At 36.8% G+C, this 19966-nt stretch overlaps 1 protein-coding gene across 1 annotated transcript in view; it reads right to left on the reverse strand.

Annotated features, from left to right (window-relative positions):
- The window catches only part of DGKI (diacylglycerol kinase iota), a 506760-nt gene that overhangs the window by 126334 nt on the left and 360460 nt on the right, over positions 1–19966 (reverse strand). Inside the window, 1 exon segment of the mRNA XM_077143510.1 lies at positions 14240–14340. Coding sequence (XP_076999625.1) covers positions 14240–14340 — 101 coding nt within the window.

A 19966-nucleotide genomic window follows, 5' to 3' on the forward strand; every position in this document is an offset into this window, starting at 1 on the left:
AATCTTTGCCATAACCCTCATGGGTGGATATCATCATTCCTCTTTTTCACATGAGGAAACAGACCCCCCCAAAATTATGTGACCTGTCTTAAAAGTCACAACTACTAAATGGAACAATTCCGATTTCTCTTACCCAGAGTTCCTGTTCTGAACTACTCCTACTTCCAATCAAATCTGGGTCATATAGAAGGATAGCAGCTCTACTAGCTTTCAACATAGAGCACAGAGAAACAATGTCCGAAAAGGGGACAGGCTGACCAAGGAATGAGGATGGGATCCCAAGTTCAGTATGTAGAGCTACAAAACTGGGCAAAGGTGGTGAGCAGGCCACAAACAAGGCCAAGAAACTGTTCCAGGCCTAGATGAGGGAGCAGGACCATGGACCAGACACTCAGGAGTAGAGTCAGACACATTTATATGAACATATTGTATGTGAGTAAGACCACTTTTAAAGGCTCCCCACTGCCCTTCTTTCCCAATAGGCCAGCTTCTGTGTGTGCTCTAGACTGTGAATCAGACTTACTGAAACTAGTGACAAGCATGCTATCACATGGTCTGCAATTCAGGGGTCATAGAATTGAATTTATTGTTGGTTATTTTATAAACATATGTAACTCTTACATTTTGAGCAGATACTAATGATCATCAGGAAAGTGAAGGGGACAAGAGTTTAACAAACTTTGTTATGGAGGATCACATGAATTGCTTTTTTTTTTCTTCTAGTAGAATTTTACTCTAAATATTGAAAAAAAAAAAAAAACCCTAATAGGTTAAAACAAGTCAAACACCCACTCTACACAGATGAAAACTATACAAAGGTCAACTGAAGTAATCCAGAGCTAAAACTGAATTGTGCAGATTTTCAATGTAGTCATCAAAGAGTCCTATAATACAAACAAAAGTCAACTATATACGCACTAGGCAAGCCCTCTAAGAAATGTGCCCCAAGAAACATTAACCTTTGTTTTGTGCCTTCCTGAAGACTTGCACACTTTATTTCTCATTTTTAATAGTGTGTGTTCTCTACCATGTGGTAATGCTTTGTTACTATTCATATAGGATCACTTACCTGAAGCCTTGCCATTCCCCAAGAGGAGATTTGGTTCTGCTTTAGAAGTCTTATATAAATTATGATCTTTGTCAAATATTAATATGGAGGTGACACAGAATACAACATATACAGTCAAGTTACCTCTCTGTATATTTAGTAATTACTTTTTCTTTCAAGGTATTTGCACCAGAAAGCTTAGTCTGTCCTGCTTAATATTCAGTCGTATAGGTTTGAATAATCAGAACCTTGGCAAGACCTTAATATTTCAAAATTATCAACAAATACCTCTAGGGGCAAGTCCATATTATTGAATTACGACAAATTTATTATCATGAGGGAAAACAAGTATAGCCAGCCATCCTAAACATGCCTCAACCACTGCTTCTCAAGATAGAAAAGACTAAAAGTACATATGGTTTATCATATAACAAATCCTATCTCTTTCCCCTGAAATTCCCCTAATTTCATTCATGAGAAAGGGATTTTAAAAAATTACAGTGCTAGAGTTGGGCATACAATATACTCAGACAAGGTTCCTGCTCTCAAAGAGTTCACAGGGAGATGGGGTCCAGGGAGAAGACAACTTAAAAGCACCATATTGATTATACACACTGTTAAGAAATCTGATAGAGATGAACCAAGTATATCTAGGACCCAGAGGAGCTGCACGTTCCAAGGCAAGAAGCAATTCCAAGAGAAGTTTGTCTTTCCTGATGAGAAAATAAAGTAATTTGAAAATAAGGACAAGAATTTTCCAAAACAAAGATAATAGTCTAGGTCTCAGGCTGTTCTTAGATTCTAAGAAACGAAGTCAAAAGAAAGCAGTCAGGAAAGCAGGCAGGTGCAGACTAAGAGAGCTGAGGCTGAGGTCACAGGCTTGTTTTTCATACTAAGGAGTTGAGACTTTATTCTCTAAAGGATGGGCAGATACTAAAGGGTTTATAACAGAAGATGATGGTTTCAGATTCACATTTTAAAGATCATAGGCAGCGAGTGATGTGGAAAGCAAATGACGGAAGACAAGATGAGTGGTAGGATGGAGAGTTAGGAAGCTGTTTCGTAAATGAGATGTACAATGGTGAAGGTCTGGAATAAAGTAGAGGCAGCAAAAATAATAAAAGAGAGCTATATGGGGAGACATTCAGGTCAAAGAATCAACTTGGTAATTAATTAGACAGTAAGAGGAAAAAGGAACAAGTATGGCTTCCAATTATTTAGTGTGGTATCTTCCTACACTTGCCTAACACTACAGTGCACGTGTATCCTGCTGAGGCCAGGAGAACCAGGAAGACAGCAGAGAGGGACTATGAAAATAATATGAAATTAAGTGGTCCTTTTAGTGGTGGATGACAAGGACCACTTACAAATGTGTGATAAGCAGTCGAAAACTCTTAAAAACCTGGCAAGGGTTTCTGAGACAGAAAGTTGCCATGGGTAAAATTGGGGGAAAAATATTCTCAGGTCTGGGAAACAGTAAGAAGGGGAAGGAAGCAGGAGCAAAAGGGACACTGTAACTCCCCAGGCATCCATCCAAAGCCCAGACCACAATGCCTCGGGAACTAATTGTTCATCAGAAACAGATTCTTTTCTTTTTCTCATTCCAAATCATCAGCGTACAAGATGTGATTAAAAAGAGAATAGAAAGGAGAAAACCGAGAAAATAAAAAGAAGATGTTTCAAGCCTAGTCTTCTGAACAAAGATGAAAGGCATTAGATGGAGAATGCACCCCATCCATGTTTACTATATTTATAATTGCATGAGTTTTCTTTTTTCCTACTTCTCATGACTTTGGCACATGTATTCCAAGTGGTAACCAGAAGCAAGCATGGATGGAAGGCCCAAATGCCTCTGTATTCTAAAATATAGTAGGAACCCAAAGTCCACATCAAATGGCTCTAGGAAATATGATCCTTCAATTTAATGTGAAAGCTTACCAACAATGATATAAATGTCTATTTTTGATAGAGGGAACTCCACTTCAATGAAGATTCCTAATGCCACACGCAACAATATTCTAGCATGACAAAATTATTTATATGATTCCTCAGAGTTAATTTCCAGTGTTAAATGTGATGGACACTTAACTGAGGTTCTAGAATGCATTTGACAATAAACATTGGAAACAATATAATGTTTTCCAAGTACATACATCAGGAATTAATATTTGCAAAATTCTTATAGATAGGGTAGCCACTTCTGACAATTTATTACCAGTGCTCAAGCATTTGGGAACAAGATAACTAATATCTGACTGTGACTTTGAAATTTTGGCTACATGGCCTAGTCAGACAAATAAATGTGAAAATCACCATGAAATATTAACGTGTCCAAAAGCAAAGATTCATAACCATACCCAAAACTGGGTTAAATACTTCAAATGATGATTAGAAACACTGATCCAAAAAAAAATTTCTGCCACAACTTCAACACCATACTATTCATTTTACTGTATGGTGATGGAACAAGGTCACCAACATTTAGATGCTGCGAACACATGTAGTCACCCAGCTCTAATTTTTTTAGTTGATTGAGTATATAAGGAGGATTAATGAAATAAAGATTTCCTAAAATCTGCTGAAGGGGCCCCAAATCCCTTGCTGAAAGAAAAAAATAGTCAACAAATTATACATAGCCAGCTGCCATGGTAGAGACTCGAAATAGAGCCGTCCCAAGCAAACAACAGTCCTAGTATTTGATAATATCATTAATATTAATAATAAAATCATCTTTCAGACTCTCCTGGAATCTGAGTTCTTTGAAATTAGAAAAGTGTGCATTCATCTATAAATCAATATCCCTATGAGATGGTGAGTCAGGCTCTATGTGCTTATGAAAAGCCATCGGATTCAATGATCCATAACTAAAGTGCTGCTCAGTTATTCTGCCCAAACCATTCATTTCTTGCACTTCAAATGAACAATTTCAAAATTTCACCTCTCTTCTTGAACACTGATACCCCTTCTTCACTAGTTTTAGCTAACAGGCTTGTTTCTTAATTCACTGAGAAAATAAAAGTAATAATGCAAAGTTATACAAATTATCGAAGATAATATGGGAGAAAATCTAGGTGACCTTGATTTGGTAATGAGTTTTTAGCTACAAATCAAAAGCATGATCTATGGAAGAAAAAATAAATAAGTTAGCCTTCATTAACATTAAAAACGTCTGCTCCGTGGAAGATGCTGTTAAGAAAATGACTGAGAGAAAATACTTGCAAAACACATATCTGATAAAGAAATTGCAACCAACATATTTAAAGAATTCTTAAAACTCAATAATAAGAAAATAGAGCCCAATTAAAAAATAAGCAAAAAATCTGAACAGACACCTCACCAAAGATGATATATACATGGCAAATAAGTATATGAAAGAATGCTCAACATAACGTACCATTAGGGAATTGCACGTTAAAACAACAAGATACCACTACACACCAATCAGAATGGCTGAAATCTAAAACACTGACACCTTCTGCTGAGAATGTGGCACAACAGGAACTCTCATTTATTGCAGGTGGGAAGGCAAAATGGAAGACAGTCTGACAGTTTCTCACATAGGATTACAATATGGTAAAGCAATTGTGCTCCTAGGTATTTTCCCAAATGAGTTGAAAACTTAGGTCCACACTAAAATCTGCATACGAAAACCTGTTTATAACTAGTTTATTCATCAATGTCCACAACTTGAAGCAACCATGATATCCTTCAATAGGTGAATGAATAAACAAACTGTGGTGCATCCGCACAACGGAATATCTTCCAGTGCTAACAAGAAATGAGCTATGAAGTGATAAAGAGATATGGAAGAATTTTAAATGCACATTGCTAACAGAAAGAAATCAGTCTGAACAAACTATATACTACATATTCCAACTGTATGACTTAAGAAACACTATAGGGACAGTAATAAGATCAGTGCCAGAGGTTCGTAGGATGGGAGAGAGGGATGAGAGAATAGGTGGAGAACAGGGCATTTTTAGGGCAGCAGAATCATTTAGTATGATATTATAATGGTGAATATATGACATTATGCATTTGTCAAAACCCATAGAACTAGACAACACAAAGAGCAAACCCTAATATAAACTATGGACTTTAGTTAATAATAATGTATCAATATTGTTCATCAATTATAATAAATGTGCCACATTAATGCAAGATGTCAAAATAGGAGAAACTGTGGGGCAGTTGGATAGAGAGAAGGAATATGGGAACTCTGCACTTTTTATGCAATTTTTCTATAAACTTGAAATTTCTCTAAAGAATAAGGCTATCTTTTTTTTTACATGGGCAGGCACCGGGAATTGAACCCAGGTCCTCTGGCATCACAGGCAAGCATTCCTGCCTGCTGAGCCACCATGGACCACCCGCTATTTTTTTTTTTAAAGCCAATGTATTCAATGATCCATAACTAAACTGCTACTCAACCATTCTGCCCAGGTCACTAATTTTCTTGTTCTTTTAAATGACAAATTCAAAATCACAACTCTTTTTGTGAACACTGATATTCCTCCTTTCTCACGTTGAGGTAGTGGGTTTGCATCTTAGTTCACTAAGGAAATAAAAGCTATCAGAACAGAACCACTGCTTCTCCTTGGCACCAAATCCATCCTCTACCAGCACATGTACTTACTCCTTTGTCTTTGCTCTTTACCACGGAGGACCTGCCCACACTCCAGGCCACGTTCTCCCACTGTGCACTCAACCCCACCTTCTCTCATCTACTCAAGAACATTGCCCCGGCAGTTGGCCATCTCTCTCCTGAATCAAGTTCTCCCTCTAGTGGATTGGTCCTATCAGCATACACACTTGCTGTTCTTATTATTTCACATACAAGATAACAAAATCCTACCCTTAGTCTACATACCTTTCCAGCCACCATCTCATCTCTTTCCCCTTACAGTTAAAAGCCTAACAGTAGGCCATACTGAATTACTTTCTTTGCTCCCATTCTCACATGAACCCTGTTCTACACACTTGCACTTTTTTCACTTTAACTCTTGAGAGGTTCTTAATTACCATCCTCTACCCAACTCCCGTTAACAATTGTGTGCATCTTACTCAAACTCTCAGTAGCATCTGACATAGTTGCCACTTCCTCCTCTATGAAACAATTTTCTTTTCTTGTCTTCTGAATCTATAGCTCTTCTATTTGTTTTTCTAGGCCACCATATGTTTCTTTGTGGTCCCCTTTACTGGATCCTGTACATCCCCCAGGCTTCTATTTACCAAGTTGCTGGGGCCCAAACCTCAGACACATCCTGAATCACTTTTTCCTTTTATGCAGTACAGTTAATCCATCATCTGATTCTTCCAGCATTGTCTTCAAAATGTATCCGGACTGCAGCTGTTTTTCCTCAACCATACTACTTCACCCCTCTCAGCTGCTATCATCTCTCTTGTGAAATATCACATATCTTGGGCCATATCTTGTGCTCCTACTGCCCTCTTGTAACCCAGCAGTCAATTGTCTACCCAGCAGCCAGAATTATTCAGAGTAAATTCAGGCCTATCACACTCCTTCTCAAATATTCCAATACCTTTTGTCTTACAATGAATAAAATCCAAAGCCTTCTCACATCCTATAAGCACCTTACATATTCTGGCCCTTTCCTACAACTTCAAACTCATTTCCTACCACTCTACCCAACTAACCAGGTTGGCACTCGCCAATTCCTCAACTTGGGGATACTTTTCCCCAAGACATCCATGTGTGCACTCACTCTTTGCATTCTGCCCTCTGCTTAAATATTACCTCTTCAGAGAATTCCTCTCTCATCACTCTATCAAAATAGGATACTTTGTCACAGTCCTACTTTATTTTCCTTTAGAAAACTTACCACTATATTATATTATTTATGAATTTATCAGTTTCTCCCACTAGACTATATGCTCTGTAAGGAAAGGCCTTTTCAGTATCCTCGTCACTTAAAATAGTACCTTAAATGTGGTAGGCAATCAGTAAATATTTGAATGAATTAATGATTTATCTGAATGTGAGATGGGTAATTCAAAACTTGTCCAATGAACCAGAATATTATAAATAAAGGTTAAGTCAGAGAGGCATTTAAAACCATAACTGTGAAAGATTTAGAAACAAATTTTTTGCCTACACTATTAAGAATATTTTATATAAGAACATGAACTCCCTCACATGGAGGAAACAGAGAACATAGTGATTAAATGACTATTTTGAATACCAGCTCTACTACTGACTATGCCATAATAGACAATTTCCTTAATGTTTTTGTGTTTCAGTATGTGAAAGAGTCATCATAAAACCACATATCACAGAAGGATGTGTTAGGGAAATCACAGACATCTGCTAAGTGACCATCTCCTAACCTCACCTCCTTCTCTGGGGAAGTCATGAACATATACTAAGTGACCATTCTCCAGCCTTCCACTATCACCACTTCCTTTTCTATTGTGGGCCATTCCACAGCCTGGGGAAGATGTCAATGAAAAGTCCCAGCCAGACCTTAAACCCAGAAACCAGGAACAAGTAGCCCCTTCCCCCTGAGGTAGATAAAAAACACACAGACAGTTTAGATTGGTCTTTCTTCAACACAAAGTGGGACATGTGGAGCTGCCATCTATCCACGCCCACCACAACAGTTTTGTCTACCCTGGGAGAACGGCTGTGATGGGACGTCTTCCCTTGCTCTTTTGGATACTTTGTGCTGTGTGAGTGGCAAGGAATTTTTTGCCCCTTCTGGATTCTTTATACTGTGCATGTAATCAAAGGACCATTTGCTGGGAAAAAAAAAAAAAAGAAAAAAAGGACCATTTGCTGAAAGTGTCAGTTGTGCCCTGAATCTGCGTTCACATGATGCACCATTGCAGCAACTCATGCCACAGGCTGTTGGGAGGGTTAAATTTCATGATATATGTAGAAAAGTTAAGATATTTCCTAGTTCACAATGAGAGTACAATATATGTTATTACTATTCTTACTTATTACTATTAAAAGTTTTTAACAAAAAAGGGATAAATATAAATACAGACAAAAGACAAGGAAGAACAGTAAAAGAAACTAAGCACAAAACACTGCAAAAATATTGTACATGGAAATAGGAATAAGCATAAAACACACTTGCAAAAGGACAGACAATGCCTTAAGGGGACAGACTGACATCACTTAACTCGTGAGACAGACTTGAAAATGGAATGCCTACCTCCAACAAACTAAGGCCTAATCTCTGCTGAACAGCCCTCTTGTCAACTTGTTAAATGAAGGGGAAAGATTCAATTTTAGATGAAGCAATCGATCAAAAAAAAAAAATCAGTGTTTTAGCAAACTTTTGCAGCTAAAATGCACTTAGACAATTTTCCAATGCTCTCACTCGTTATAATTGATGTTGAAGCTTTAAAAACTTTACTAAGGAAATGTGCTGGGGGAAAAATGTTAAATCCTATGAAATTTCTATAGGGCTAAACATTTATTATAATACGGTATGTTCTCAGGAATTATTAGTTTAACCACTTCACTTAGCAGATAAGGAAACTGAAGCTGGAGAGGATAAATGCATTGCTGAAGGTCATATGCTAACTAGTGATTAGATTGGCTTTTCCCTTTCTTGTTTATATATTCCATCCCTTCCTTTAGTTATTAAAATGATGTTTGCTAGGAAAACAGGTATAGTGTATTTCCACAGTCCCTATCCTAATCAGGCCTTAACACATGAGGAAAAAGGACAACGAAATCAGAGATCATTTCTGTTGTATTTTATTTTCTCCACTACGTTTTCACACAGTAGATATATTCGGTAATCTATCTTTATCACTCAATGTCTAGCCTTTGGTATGGTATCTGGCATATAATCAATGCAAGTAGATAGTTAGTTGAAAGTATGAATCAGTGAACAGCCTCCACCATGTTGGCCTCTTTATCAAATTCAAGTGAGGTCAACTATGGAAACTAGAAACAATGGAAAATCCAATGATAAACCTTCCCCCATTTGAAAGTGAGCTAGACTTAGTGACTCATTTCCAAAGAGCATGGTAGAAAAAGGGGGAAAAATTGCATTGAGGAAATTTGTCAAATGCCATTTTAGTCAAGTGATAAAGGTCGATATCATTAGTGACATCACAGGAATAGCATGTACCCCCTTAGATAATAGGAAGAGAAGGACACTTAGCCTTTGCTGTGTTCTTTCTCAAAAGCCATAACTCCAGACTAACCATGAAAAAAACACAAACTCAGATTGGAGGGCATGTTACAGGATACTGGCTAATATTCCTAAAGCCCATCGAGGTCATGTAAAAAGCGAAGATTGTGAAACTGTCAAAGACCAGAGTAAAATAGGAATCATGAGAATTTGGTGTAATGTCATGTCTGTAACATCGGATCCAGGTTTAGAAAGTTTGGATTATAGTTAGTAGCAGTGTACCAATATCAGTTTTTTAGTTTTAACTAATGCACAATGGTAATAATATAAAATATTTAATGATGGAGAAACTGCATGAGTGGTATATAAGAACTCTGTAGTATCTGTGCAACTTTTAGGAAATCTAAAATTCATCCAAAATAAAAGTTTATTTAAAAAAAGTTAGTGATGGATATCAGATGACATACCTAATATAATGTTTTAGGGCTGAAGAAAAGGAAATGCATATATCTGGGCAGATCATTGATTGTGAGCATTCAGTGTTTACATGTTTCTTAGGTTCAAGTACCTTGTCATCATAGCAGCCCCTTCTATATAGCAGATACAATAAAACTAAATTGGACAACTAATTATATTTTCTTTCCCAACTGTTTTGGAAATTTAGTAGTGTTTTCAATTTTAATTTTGAAAGTGAGAAAGTGAGTTGGAAGGGGTGGCATGTGCAGTTTGAAGCGAGCTGCTGGGAAAGATATGAGTAGAAGAACCCAGCCTGCCGAGTCTGGCTTTATGGACCTACAGAATGATGGGTGTGTGTGTGTGTGTGTGTGTGCGTTTGTGTGTGTGTGTGTTTTGCCTCTTTAGCAACAGCAACCATAATAGGGATAACAACCATTTTTGGAGAACATGCTAATATGCCAGACTGTGCCCTGGGCATTATGTACAAGATTACATTCAGCCCTCAGGGCTCTAAGAGATTGCCATTAAATTCTCATTTTAGAGATAGAGATTTGAACATCAGAGAAATTAAGTCACTTTGTAAAGGTTGTAACTGGAATTTAAACACACACATTTCTGACTCTTTCAGCAAGTCGATAAAGAAAACAAAAGGCAAGGGTGGGCCACGGTGACTCAGCAGGCAGAGTTCTTGCCTGCCATGCCAGAGACCCAGGTTCGATTTCTGGTGCCTGCCCATTTAAAAAAAAAAAAAAAGAGGCAAGGAAATTACCTAAATAATTAATTAGGACATAATCCTAATAACATTTGCTTTAACCAGAGACTAACTTGAAGTTTAGCAGAAGATTTAAAGGAATTCTACGGTTCCCCTTTATTAATGGATTATATTGATGGGGTCTGTTAATTGATAATCTAATGGAAAGTATTCCTGCTTTTAATACTTCCATTTCAATATCCTTTCCCTGGATATACACATATTTGTGCACACACATGTTCATGTACAGAGCAGCATAAATTAATTAGAATTTCCTCCAGAAATACAAGATTTTATTTTCTTTTATATTTCTATTTTTTTAAACTTTTTCTATTTTAGAATTTCTTCTATTTTTTTCTTCCTGTTGATGTACATCAAGAAGGAAAAATACTAAGAAAACATATGCAAAAGAGTTGAACATCATATTTGACATACAACAACTGTTAGACCTATCCCACCTTTATAGATACATCTGTTTTTGTCTATAAATTGGTGGGATTTTTGCTGTTTGTATTTTAATCCCTAGGTTCACATGAATTATATTGGCAATCCAAAAGCACAGAGTAGGCTGATGACAGAAGTAAAATTTAGCCAGTTTATATGAGATAGAGTTAAATTTTGGCCAGTATTGAGTTTAGATATAAAAATATATGTTAACATGTCCATAAAAATCTTTTAGAGTTAGGAATATAACAAATTTTCAAAAACTGTTGCTCCTTTGCCTAGACTGTGTGATTACACACCTTAGTTAAGGACCACCCTATATACTTCATTGCTCGGAGTAATTTTCTGCTGTCATTATTACAGATTTGCTTTAGGGGCTTTTTTTTAAATATGTCCTCTTTCTGTTTATGCTCTACCTCTTCAGATGAACAGACGTTTCCTTCTTGCAAATCATAACCACTAGCCTAAGGGTTAACAGATCATAAATCCAGTGAAGGAGATTCTAATTATTTTAAACAAGTCTGAAATTAACCATCAAGAACCATCTCCATGCTATTATTTTAGGGGAATGCCACTAGGTGAGATGGGATTAAGTGGAAAGGGAATAGGAAGTATTTGAAATAATATAGTGATCATTCTCTATGCTAAAATGAGCAAAGCAATTAAAAGGGCTGCCCTCCTGAAATTACTAGGGAGTCCTGAGTTACAGATGGAAGCAGGATTTTGTTAGACAACAAACATCTAAGTTTGTAATCTAATATGAATAATGATCCAGCAAGATTCTATGAAATAGTGATGGCAGACAGCCACATGCTGCCTGGATGAATCACTTGGTATTTCACCAAGAAGGGAAAGTAATTTTTTAAACCCAATAATACTATACTGCATGGGTTCCGACTTTGAACATTGACAATAAATCAATGACCTAAAAGGGTTCACTCCTTCCATTCTTTTGGGACCCAGGTCAGAGCACATTCCTAAAGTCCCTTTTATCCAGATGTGTTCTATTCACTTCATTTAATTAAAACTTCTAAAATGGATTATCTATTTTGGCAAGCATATTAGATATGGACCCAAACTAGTTTTTGCCCTTATACTCAATTTTAGCTCTACCAGCCTTCCTATGAATCTGTAGTCAGTTTTAAGATGGGGCCAAGCAAAAGGGTGAGGGTGTGTGTATGAGAGCAAATCCATAAATCCAAGAGATAAACTTTCTTGAGTAACTCCAGGTTAGTAGTATCATGACTGTAAATTAAAAATAGAATGAATGAGTTGGCCACTTTGACTTTCAATTAATACCTTTGTTTACTTCAAACCCAAATCTTTAGAAAGACACCTTTATTCCCCCTTTGTTAGTTCTTGGCTATTTTGGCTCCCAAAGAGGGTGCTCAGTTCACTGGATTTATATTTATAGGAGGCTACCTGTTCCAAATGGATCTAAGCAGCTTCCTCATATATGAGTTTTATGATATAAGATACGGTAAATAAAGCAAGTGCCTGGAAATGTTATCTTCTCATCATCACAATTACTTCTGGCAATGCAAATAAATACAACAGAAAAGAAAGATCAGATAGTTGAAACCCACAGGTAAGCCTCAAATCTCATTTCAGCTAAAAATTTCAAATTCCTTCTCACTCCCAACTGACACTCTTCAGAGTTGATGGTATTTGTAAAATATTGTTGACTTGAGGTCATTCTCTTTTTCATTAAAACAAAATTATATATATATATATAATTATTAATAATTATATAATTATTAATTATTAAAACAAAATTATATATAATTATTAATAATTATATAATTATTAATAATTATATAATATTAGTATATAATTATATATATATATACATGCATACATGTCATTTGTTTGAAAACTTGAAGAAAGCATGGAAAGCTATTTATTCTTTATCACTAGGAGCCTCCAAAAGTCAATTTAATCTATATTGTAGCTAAACTACCCAGCATTCCATTGTAAATATATATATGCCTATCTCTTTATTTGTTGAAACGAGATTTTATGCTGGTCTGTCACATATAATTTCATCTTCATTAGAAAATGTAATCTTTCATTTAGAGAAGGAAGAAATGCCAAGGTTCAGGAAATTACTTCTCCTTCAGTTCATATTTTCCTACCAAAGGAAATGAGAATAAAGGCCAGAATTGAGAAAGCTGGGGGGAAACAAAAAGGAACTGATGTTTAAGAAAAAGTACCAAAGAGGTTGAGGAAGCGGAAGCAGCCGAGCTGATTGAGAAAGTAGAAATTTCATGTAGTACTTCCTAGTAGATTCAGTAGTTAGGAGACCTGGGAAACAAGTCCTTGCTCACTGCTACCTACATAGTCTAGAAGCCCCTGTACTTATCCCTGAGACTGTATTGGGAACTCAGGATTGACGTCCATTAAATCCTACTCCACATCATAAACACAGGTATCAGAGCTCACAAACATCTGTCTGAGTAATGCTTCTCCTACCCCATTCCTACCAGTTTGAACTATTTGTTTTTTCTATACATTCAGGCAAGTCCATAGTGTTAGGCTATGTGAAGCTTTGGTTCATAATGTTTTGGTCTATGTAAAACTCCTTTATTTTTATGGCATCCTTCTTATCTATTCCCTTGGGCACTGGTCCTTCTTAACTTCTCTGACTACTGCACTTGACTACTGACCCCTACAATTTTAGAGGAGCCAGGCCATAATATTCTAGACATATGGTTTTCACTTCTCCTGGTCTACTTTACCCAATCACCTCACACATCCTTACATAGACAGAGCTCTAAAATAGTTGACTGGGATATAAAAGTATCCCATAAATGCTGAATGAGTGACTAGATGAACTAACAACTAACTGTGTATTTACAGAACCATGTGGAAAATAGAAACATTAAGAAGTAATTTATATGGTGACTCAATTTAAGATCTCAGAAACAATGGCACCTCACTATCAATGAATCACTTTCATGACATTTGGTATTCTGTGGACCTTTCTTTGACATCATGCAATAATAGCACAGTAGCTAGCAGTGTTGACCATGTTTTCACAGACAACTTTGCCATGCCTGTATGAAGAATGGGATAGTATTTGGTAATGCACACCACAGGAAGAGGCTTTTGTTACCTCAAGAGTTTTCTGTGTGTTACTATACTATGAGGTACCACTAACTTTCAGCTTTGCTCATTTTATGCACTAAACCAAGAGATTCTGACTTGGTATCAACAACAGAATGGTGTTATTTTGTTACTTTCCTTTTCCAGTTCCATTTTTTTTTTTGGCCTATATATATTATCACTTGGAGTTTGTATACTAGTACACTTTCCTTCATTTCTCTAACCATAGTTTTCAGACAGAAAAATTAATGAATCTATCCATCAAACCAAGAAGGATCAAGAAGCTGGAGATACGAAATCAATGAGACACTTCCAACTTACAAGCTTCCCGAAGTTTTTCTTTGTCATAGTGGAATCCTTCATAGTCTTGTAAACTGATTTTGTTCACTCGGATTCTCAGGCGATCTGGGACAGACTGGGGACTGCAAAACAAGAACTGCGTAGTTAGATCTAAATGAGAGAGTGGAATTGGGAGTCATGTATCTGTAAGGAGTAAAAGCAATACGGTTTTTCATGCTTAGAAGGAAATATTACATTCAAACCTGAATTGTGGATCCTTGACAAGAATACAGCAGTTATCTGGAGAATAAGTCTCCAGAAACCTTAATTGTCTAAGTTTGGATAAGAATATGGAGATAAGAAGAAAAAAGCCTCTGGAGACCACTCTCATATTTGCCATTAATTTATTCAAAATTCTAAGAAGAGTTTGTGTTTAGTTCAATTGCAAATTAGACATTCAATAACCTGAAATAGTGAGAAGTAGTCAGAGCTGCAAAGAACTGCTCCCAGCAAATATGTCTTCAACAGTAAGCAAGGTCATTGGCAGCCTAACTCTCAGGAGAGGCAAAAAAAACTATAAAAAGCAGACCTAGGATTTCAAAAGCGCAGCACTGGAATTTGAAATAGCTCAAGCACCTCAGTAGTTTCTGATGGCACCTCTCTGTTAAAGCAGATTAGGATAAAAGCTGTCTGTGATGGTTCCTCTGAACATCCCAAAACAAAGAAAAAATTATGTACAGTGTACTTTCTTTTGGAACACAAAGAAGTGTGTAACTCATGTTAACATAATTCAATCCAAATGGCTTCATGACCTATATTAAACACTTAAAAGGGGTGTAAGTACCAAACTTTCTGAGTCAACCCTTATATCCTCAGAACGCCTTTACCTAAACTCCTCAGACTTTTTTAAAGTAACATTTTCAAAATACTTTAATCTTGGGTATCAGTTGAATGAGATAAGTTAGTTTTCATCACTACCACTATGAATCAAATTATTTCTTCAATATATTAATATAATTTTACATAGCCCCATTTGCCCTTGAATATTACTTCTTATACTAAGATTTCATCGGTTCAGAGAATTTTCTCAAATAGAGGATTATATCTCCTTTTTTTATATTATGGGATAAAAGTCACCATTAAATAAAATAGAAAGATAGCATTGTTATTTAATTCCTTTTGGTAAAAGAGACAGAGAGAGACTAAGAATGAAGGTAAGAAGGAAATGAAGAAGGAAAGACAGAAAGAAAGCATGGATTGAGGGAGGGAGCAGATTCTTTAAAAATATTCTCAAGACACCTCTCTCTACCTCAGCTAAAACACATACACGCAAACACAACACAATTTTGTTGAAACTCAGGAACAGGGAGATAAAAAAATCTGATCTCATTCTCTCCTCTAAAACCTTATCTTAGAGCAAAATGTAGTAAGTCCCTCCATATAGACTCCCATTTTACATACCCCAAAACAACACACACACACACACACACACACACACACACATATACAATATGGATACATATGTGCACACCCATATTCAATGCCTCGCTCTCTCTCTCACACACACACACACACACATACACACTTACACACACACATTTAATCTGTGACTATTTTAAGGTATAGATATAAGTACACAAATTCCAAAGAGAGATGGCATGGGGTAAAAATGTCTGAGGTTCACAGGGATTAAAAACTGAGCCAGCACAAAACAGCAGAGAGATATTTCTGGGACCGGTTGAAAAAACAGATTCAATGATTCCATTGGACTATGCACTCAAGATGCATTTGTTAGGATTTTAATCTGTCTTACACTGTGCTGGACGTTGAACAGGTACTAATGAAGAAAACTGATATAAGCAGATAAGTAGCAAACGATGATAATGCTTGATAGCATCATAATATATGTAAATTAATAGAACAGACCTTAAATATCATGCATACCCATAGCATCATTTATAGATAAGGAATCTAAGGCTCAGAAAGATAAAGTGAGGATAAAGTTACATAGCTACTGTTTTAGCTTGTAAAAGCTGCCAGAGTGCAATATACCAGAAACAGAATGGCCTTTAAAAGGGAAATTTATTAAGCTGCAAGTTTACAGTTCTAAGGTTGCGAAAATGTCCAAACTAAGACATCCAGGGAAAGTTTCAAGAAAGATTCAAGATTTAAGAAAGCCCAATGGGTCCAGAATACCTCTGTCAGCTGGAAAGGTACATGGTGACCTCTGCTGGGGCCTCTGGCTTCTTGTTTCAAACATCTTCCCTAGAGGCATTTTCTTTCTTCATCTCCAAGTGTCTGGCTGTGTGGGCTCTGTGGGCTCTTTGGGATTTGTGGGCTCTGTGGGCTCTTTGGGCTCTGTGGGCTCTTTCCAAAATGGCTCCCTCATAAAGGGCTCCAGTAAACAACCCCTCCTTGAATGGGTAGAGATACATCTTCAAGGAAACCATCTCATCAAAAGTTACCACCCACAATTGGTTGGGTCACAGCTCCATGGAAACAATAAAAAAGAACCTACCTCAGCAACACTGGATGAGGATTAAAGTACATGGCTTTTCTGGGGTACATAATAGCTTCAAACCAGCATAGTTACTAAGTGACAAAGCTAGGAGTAGATCCCTGGACCCTTCTCTCATCAGTTTCATATTTCTTCTATTATACAATGCTCTTCTCAGTATTCAGACTCTCAAGTTAATAGATAAGTACAAAGGAATACCATGGATTTGACAGCAAAACCATAAAGCCTATATTCAGAGTCAGAGGGTTCTTCTGTGGTGCTCAAACACTTGAGGAATAAACAATTGACAAGGGGATGGTTCAGTAAATTGAGGTATATTCAAACAAGAGAACACTAAGCAGATATTACAAATGTAATATCTGTGTAGATTGATATTTATTTAAAGAAAAGTCTGACTGCAATATATTGTTAAGAGGGAGAAAACATCATGGGAAATCACATTTAGCAAGATCTCCTTCATATAAATTGCCTATTTTAGGAGTCTATGTACACAGAGGAAATGTTCAATAAGGTATTCCAAGTGATTGTCTCTATTGTGGCAGGATTTGGGATTATTTTATTAGCACAAGCACATTCCCCTGACTTTGGGCTAAACATTATGCGCCACCCTTCTCAAGATCCATCAGTGTCTACTCCCAGTTCACATGCATGTAACCCCCAATTCTCATCTATGCCCTCTGATGCCAACTCACACACTGTTGCCACCTGAACCACAGCCTCCCACCAATATTCCTGACACATGGGTGACACACCATGGACACAAAACAGGAACTGTCGCTTAAAACGACCTTTCCATCTCACAAGTTAATTCATGTTATTTCACCTCATCTGCAGAGTAACCAGCTAAGAAAGATAGAAGAAAATGTTGTCTCTCACCAGCCCACATACTCTGTCCCACCTACCTTCCAACACATGCATCCACTTGATTTCAGCTGTCATCTTCTCCCAACTTATATAATATATTCACTAGCACTTTCCCACAAAGTGACCTGGTGTTTTATACTGCTATATCACCCTAGGTGAGATCCATCAGCAAATTTTCAGGCATTAAACTGTAAGGTTCATCATGAAAAACTTCTTTGAATTATTCTCAACCCTGCTGTAAACAGTAGCAGCACAGCAAGGAATTAAAGAGCTCAGGTTACAAATCAGATTGCCTGGGTTTGAAGTAAGATTCTTCCAATTACTGTTTAATCAGAATACTCTGTGCTGCAGTTTCCTTATAAGTAAAGCGGGTTTAATAGAACATAACTTACAGGGATGTTATGAGGATAAAATGAATTAATACATGTTAATAGAAAAATGCCTGGTACACTGTAAGTGTTCAATAGATACCAGCTATTACACTATGGTTATTATTCTGAAAATTTCTATTCTAGTTAAGGTTCTTCCTGGCAAACAATACTGCTGCCAGATATTTTACAAAGTTTGGGGCATATACAGGAAACTCCCTAGGCATCTCAGATAAGTTGCTTGGCTTCCTCTGGGGGGAAATTGTCTAGCTTGCTTGGTGTCATGAAATTCCATGACCTTGGATCTTCCCCACCTAATATTTTTCAGGCCAACTAATAACATGTAAACAGAAAGCTAGAACTGGGAGAGAAAGAGTGCACAGAGGCTAAATGAAAGCCAAATAATTCAATTTTGTCCATTTATGTCAAAACACATTAGTGTCCAATTAATAGTTGACTAAAGGTGGAGGATGACAAAGCTGTTTCCTGGAGTCCTGGGAATAGCACTGCCATTAGCTTTCTAAAATTAAATTTTGCCATAAAAGTTAATAGAGCATGGAAGACACTAACCACCTGGGTGAAAATACATACACCTCAGTGCTAACACCTACCACAAGCTGTTTCGATATTGACTTAGGCACTACATTGGGGTTTTTCAACCTCACTTCTGGGGACCCACGCAAGGTTTCTAAAATGAATTCAGGAATCCAGGGGCCTCCTTTGAAATCAGGGCAGTAACCTCAATCTGCTGCCTTTACTAATTTCTTCTAAAACACTGAGATAGTCTCCTCAGGCAGAGTGTAAGCTTATGACTCTGGGCTTAATGCCCAAACATCCCTCACTGATAACTTTCTCAAGAACCATGAAAAGAGCACTCTGATTACATCACTCAAATGTGCCTCTGACGACCTCCAGACACAGCTGCTATTCTACTTGTTAGAGGAAAGGTAAACTGCCTCCAAGATAACTCCCTGAAAATGTACTGCTGCTCAACTTACACCTAATTCTCTCTTCTCTACTATCCCCAATTTAGTATGCAAACAGATTGTTTTTGGTTTGTTTCATTTTTGCTGATCCTATACATAACACCAGTTCAAATTGCCCTCTTCTTCCTTTCAATCAATTCCTTTATTACCATCTTTCCCAAACTGAAAAAGCCTCCCCTCATCCCAGTCTCTCACACAGGCCTAATCGCTTTCCATCAGATTCTATGGTCAGGGTGATGAGTTAGGTCAGCTAGGTTCTCCACAGCTCTTCCAGACCACTGACGAAACAGATTCCTACTTCCCTGGGACTGATTTCCTTTAATATCAAAACAGTATAGCACAGTGTGCTAAGTAGGATGTATATAGTCAGAAAACTCTAAGTTCCATTCCAATTTTGTCAATTAGTATATATTTGACTTTGGGAACTCTGAAATTACCTTCTCTAAATCCATTTTCTGATCTTAAAAATGGGAGTGTTAATAGGATTGTAGTGAGCATTGATTAAGAAGATCCATGAAAGTAAGTGAACACAATCTTCACAAATAATAAGAGTCCAAAATAATCTGTAGTTATTATTGTTACTCCTAGAGAGGGACCTTGAAAATGACACATATGTCTTATAGTTTGATTCAATTTTCAATTTCCATAAGCCCTATATTCTTTGAGTCAATCCTAGGTATTTGTCATTATAGTTAAAGCCAAAGTCAGCATCCCATAGTTAACAGGTAGTAGACAATGAATTTAGCAAGATAAAACCTATTGACACCAGTAAGAAGACAAGATTCAGAGTTGTGCAGTCACCTACAGTCTGCTGAATAAGAATTCAAGTGGGGACCTTGAATGTTTGCAAGATATTTTACTTAAAGATATTAATAATACAAACCCTAATTCATGTTGTAGAGAAGTCATTTAAAGTTAGTTATATAATTACATTTTGTGGTCTATAAATATCCTGCTTTATATCCTGTTTTCATTAATATGTCTGGATAGCTCAGTGTAAAACATGTTCCTTGAAACACTATGTTGACTCATT

This window comes from Tamandua tetradactyla, chromosome 1 (genome assembly GCF_023851605.1).
Source record: "Tamandua tetradactyla isolate mTamTet1 chromosome 1, mTamTet1.pri, whole genome shotgun sequence".
Lineage (NCBI taxonomy): Eukaryota > Metazoa > Chordata > Mammalia > Pilosa > Myrmecophagidae > Tamandua > Tamandua tetradactyla.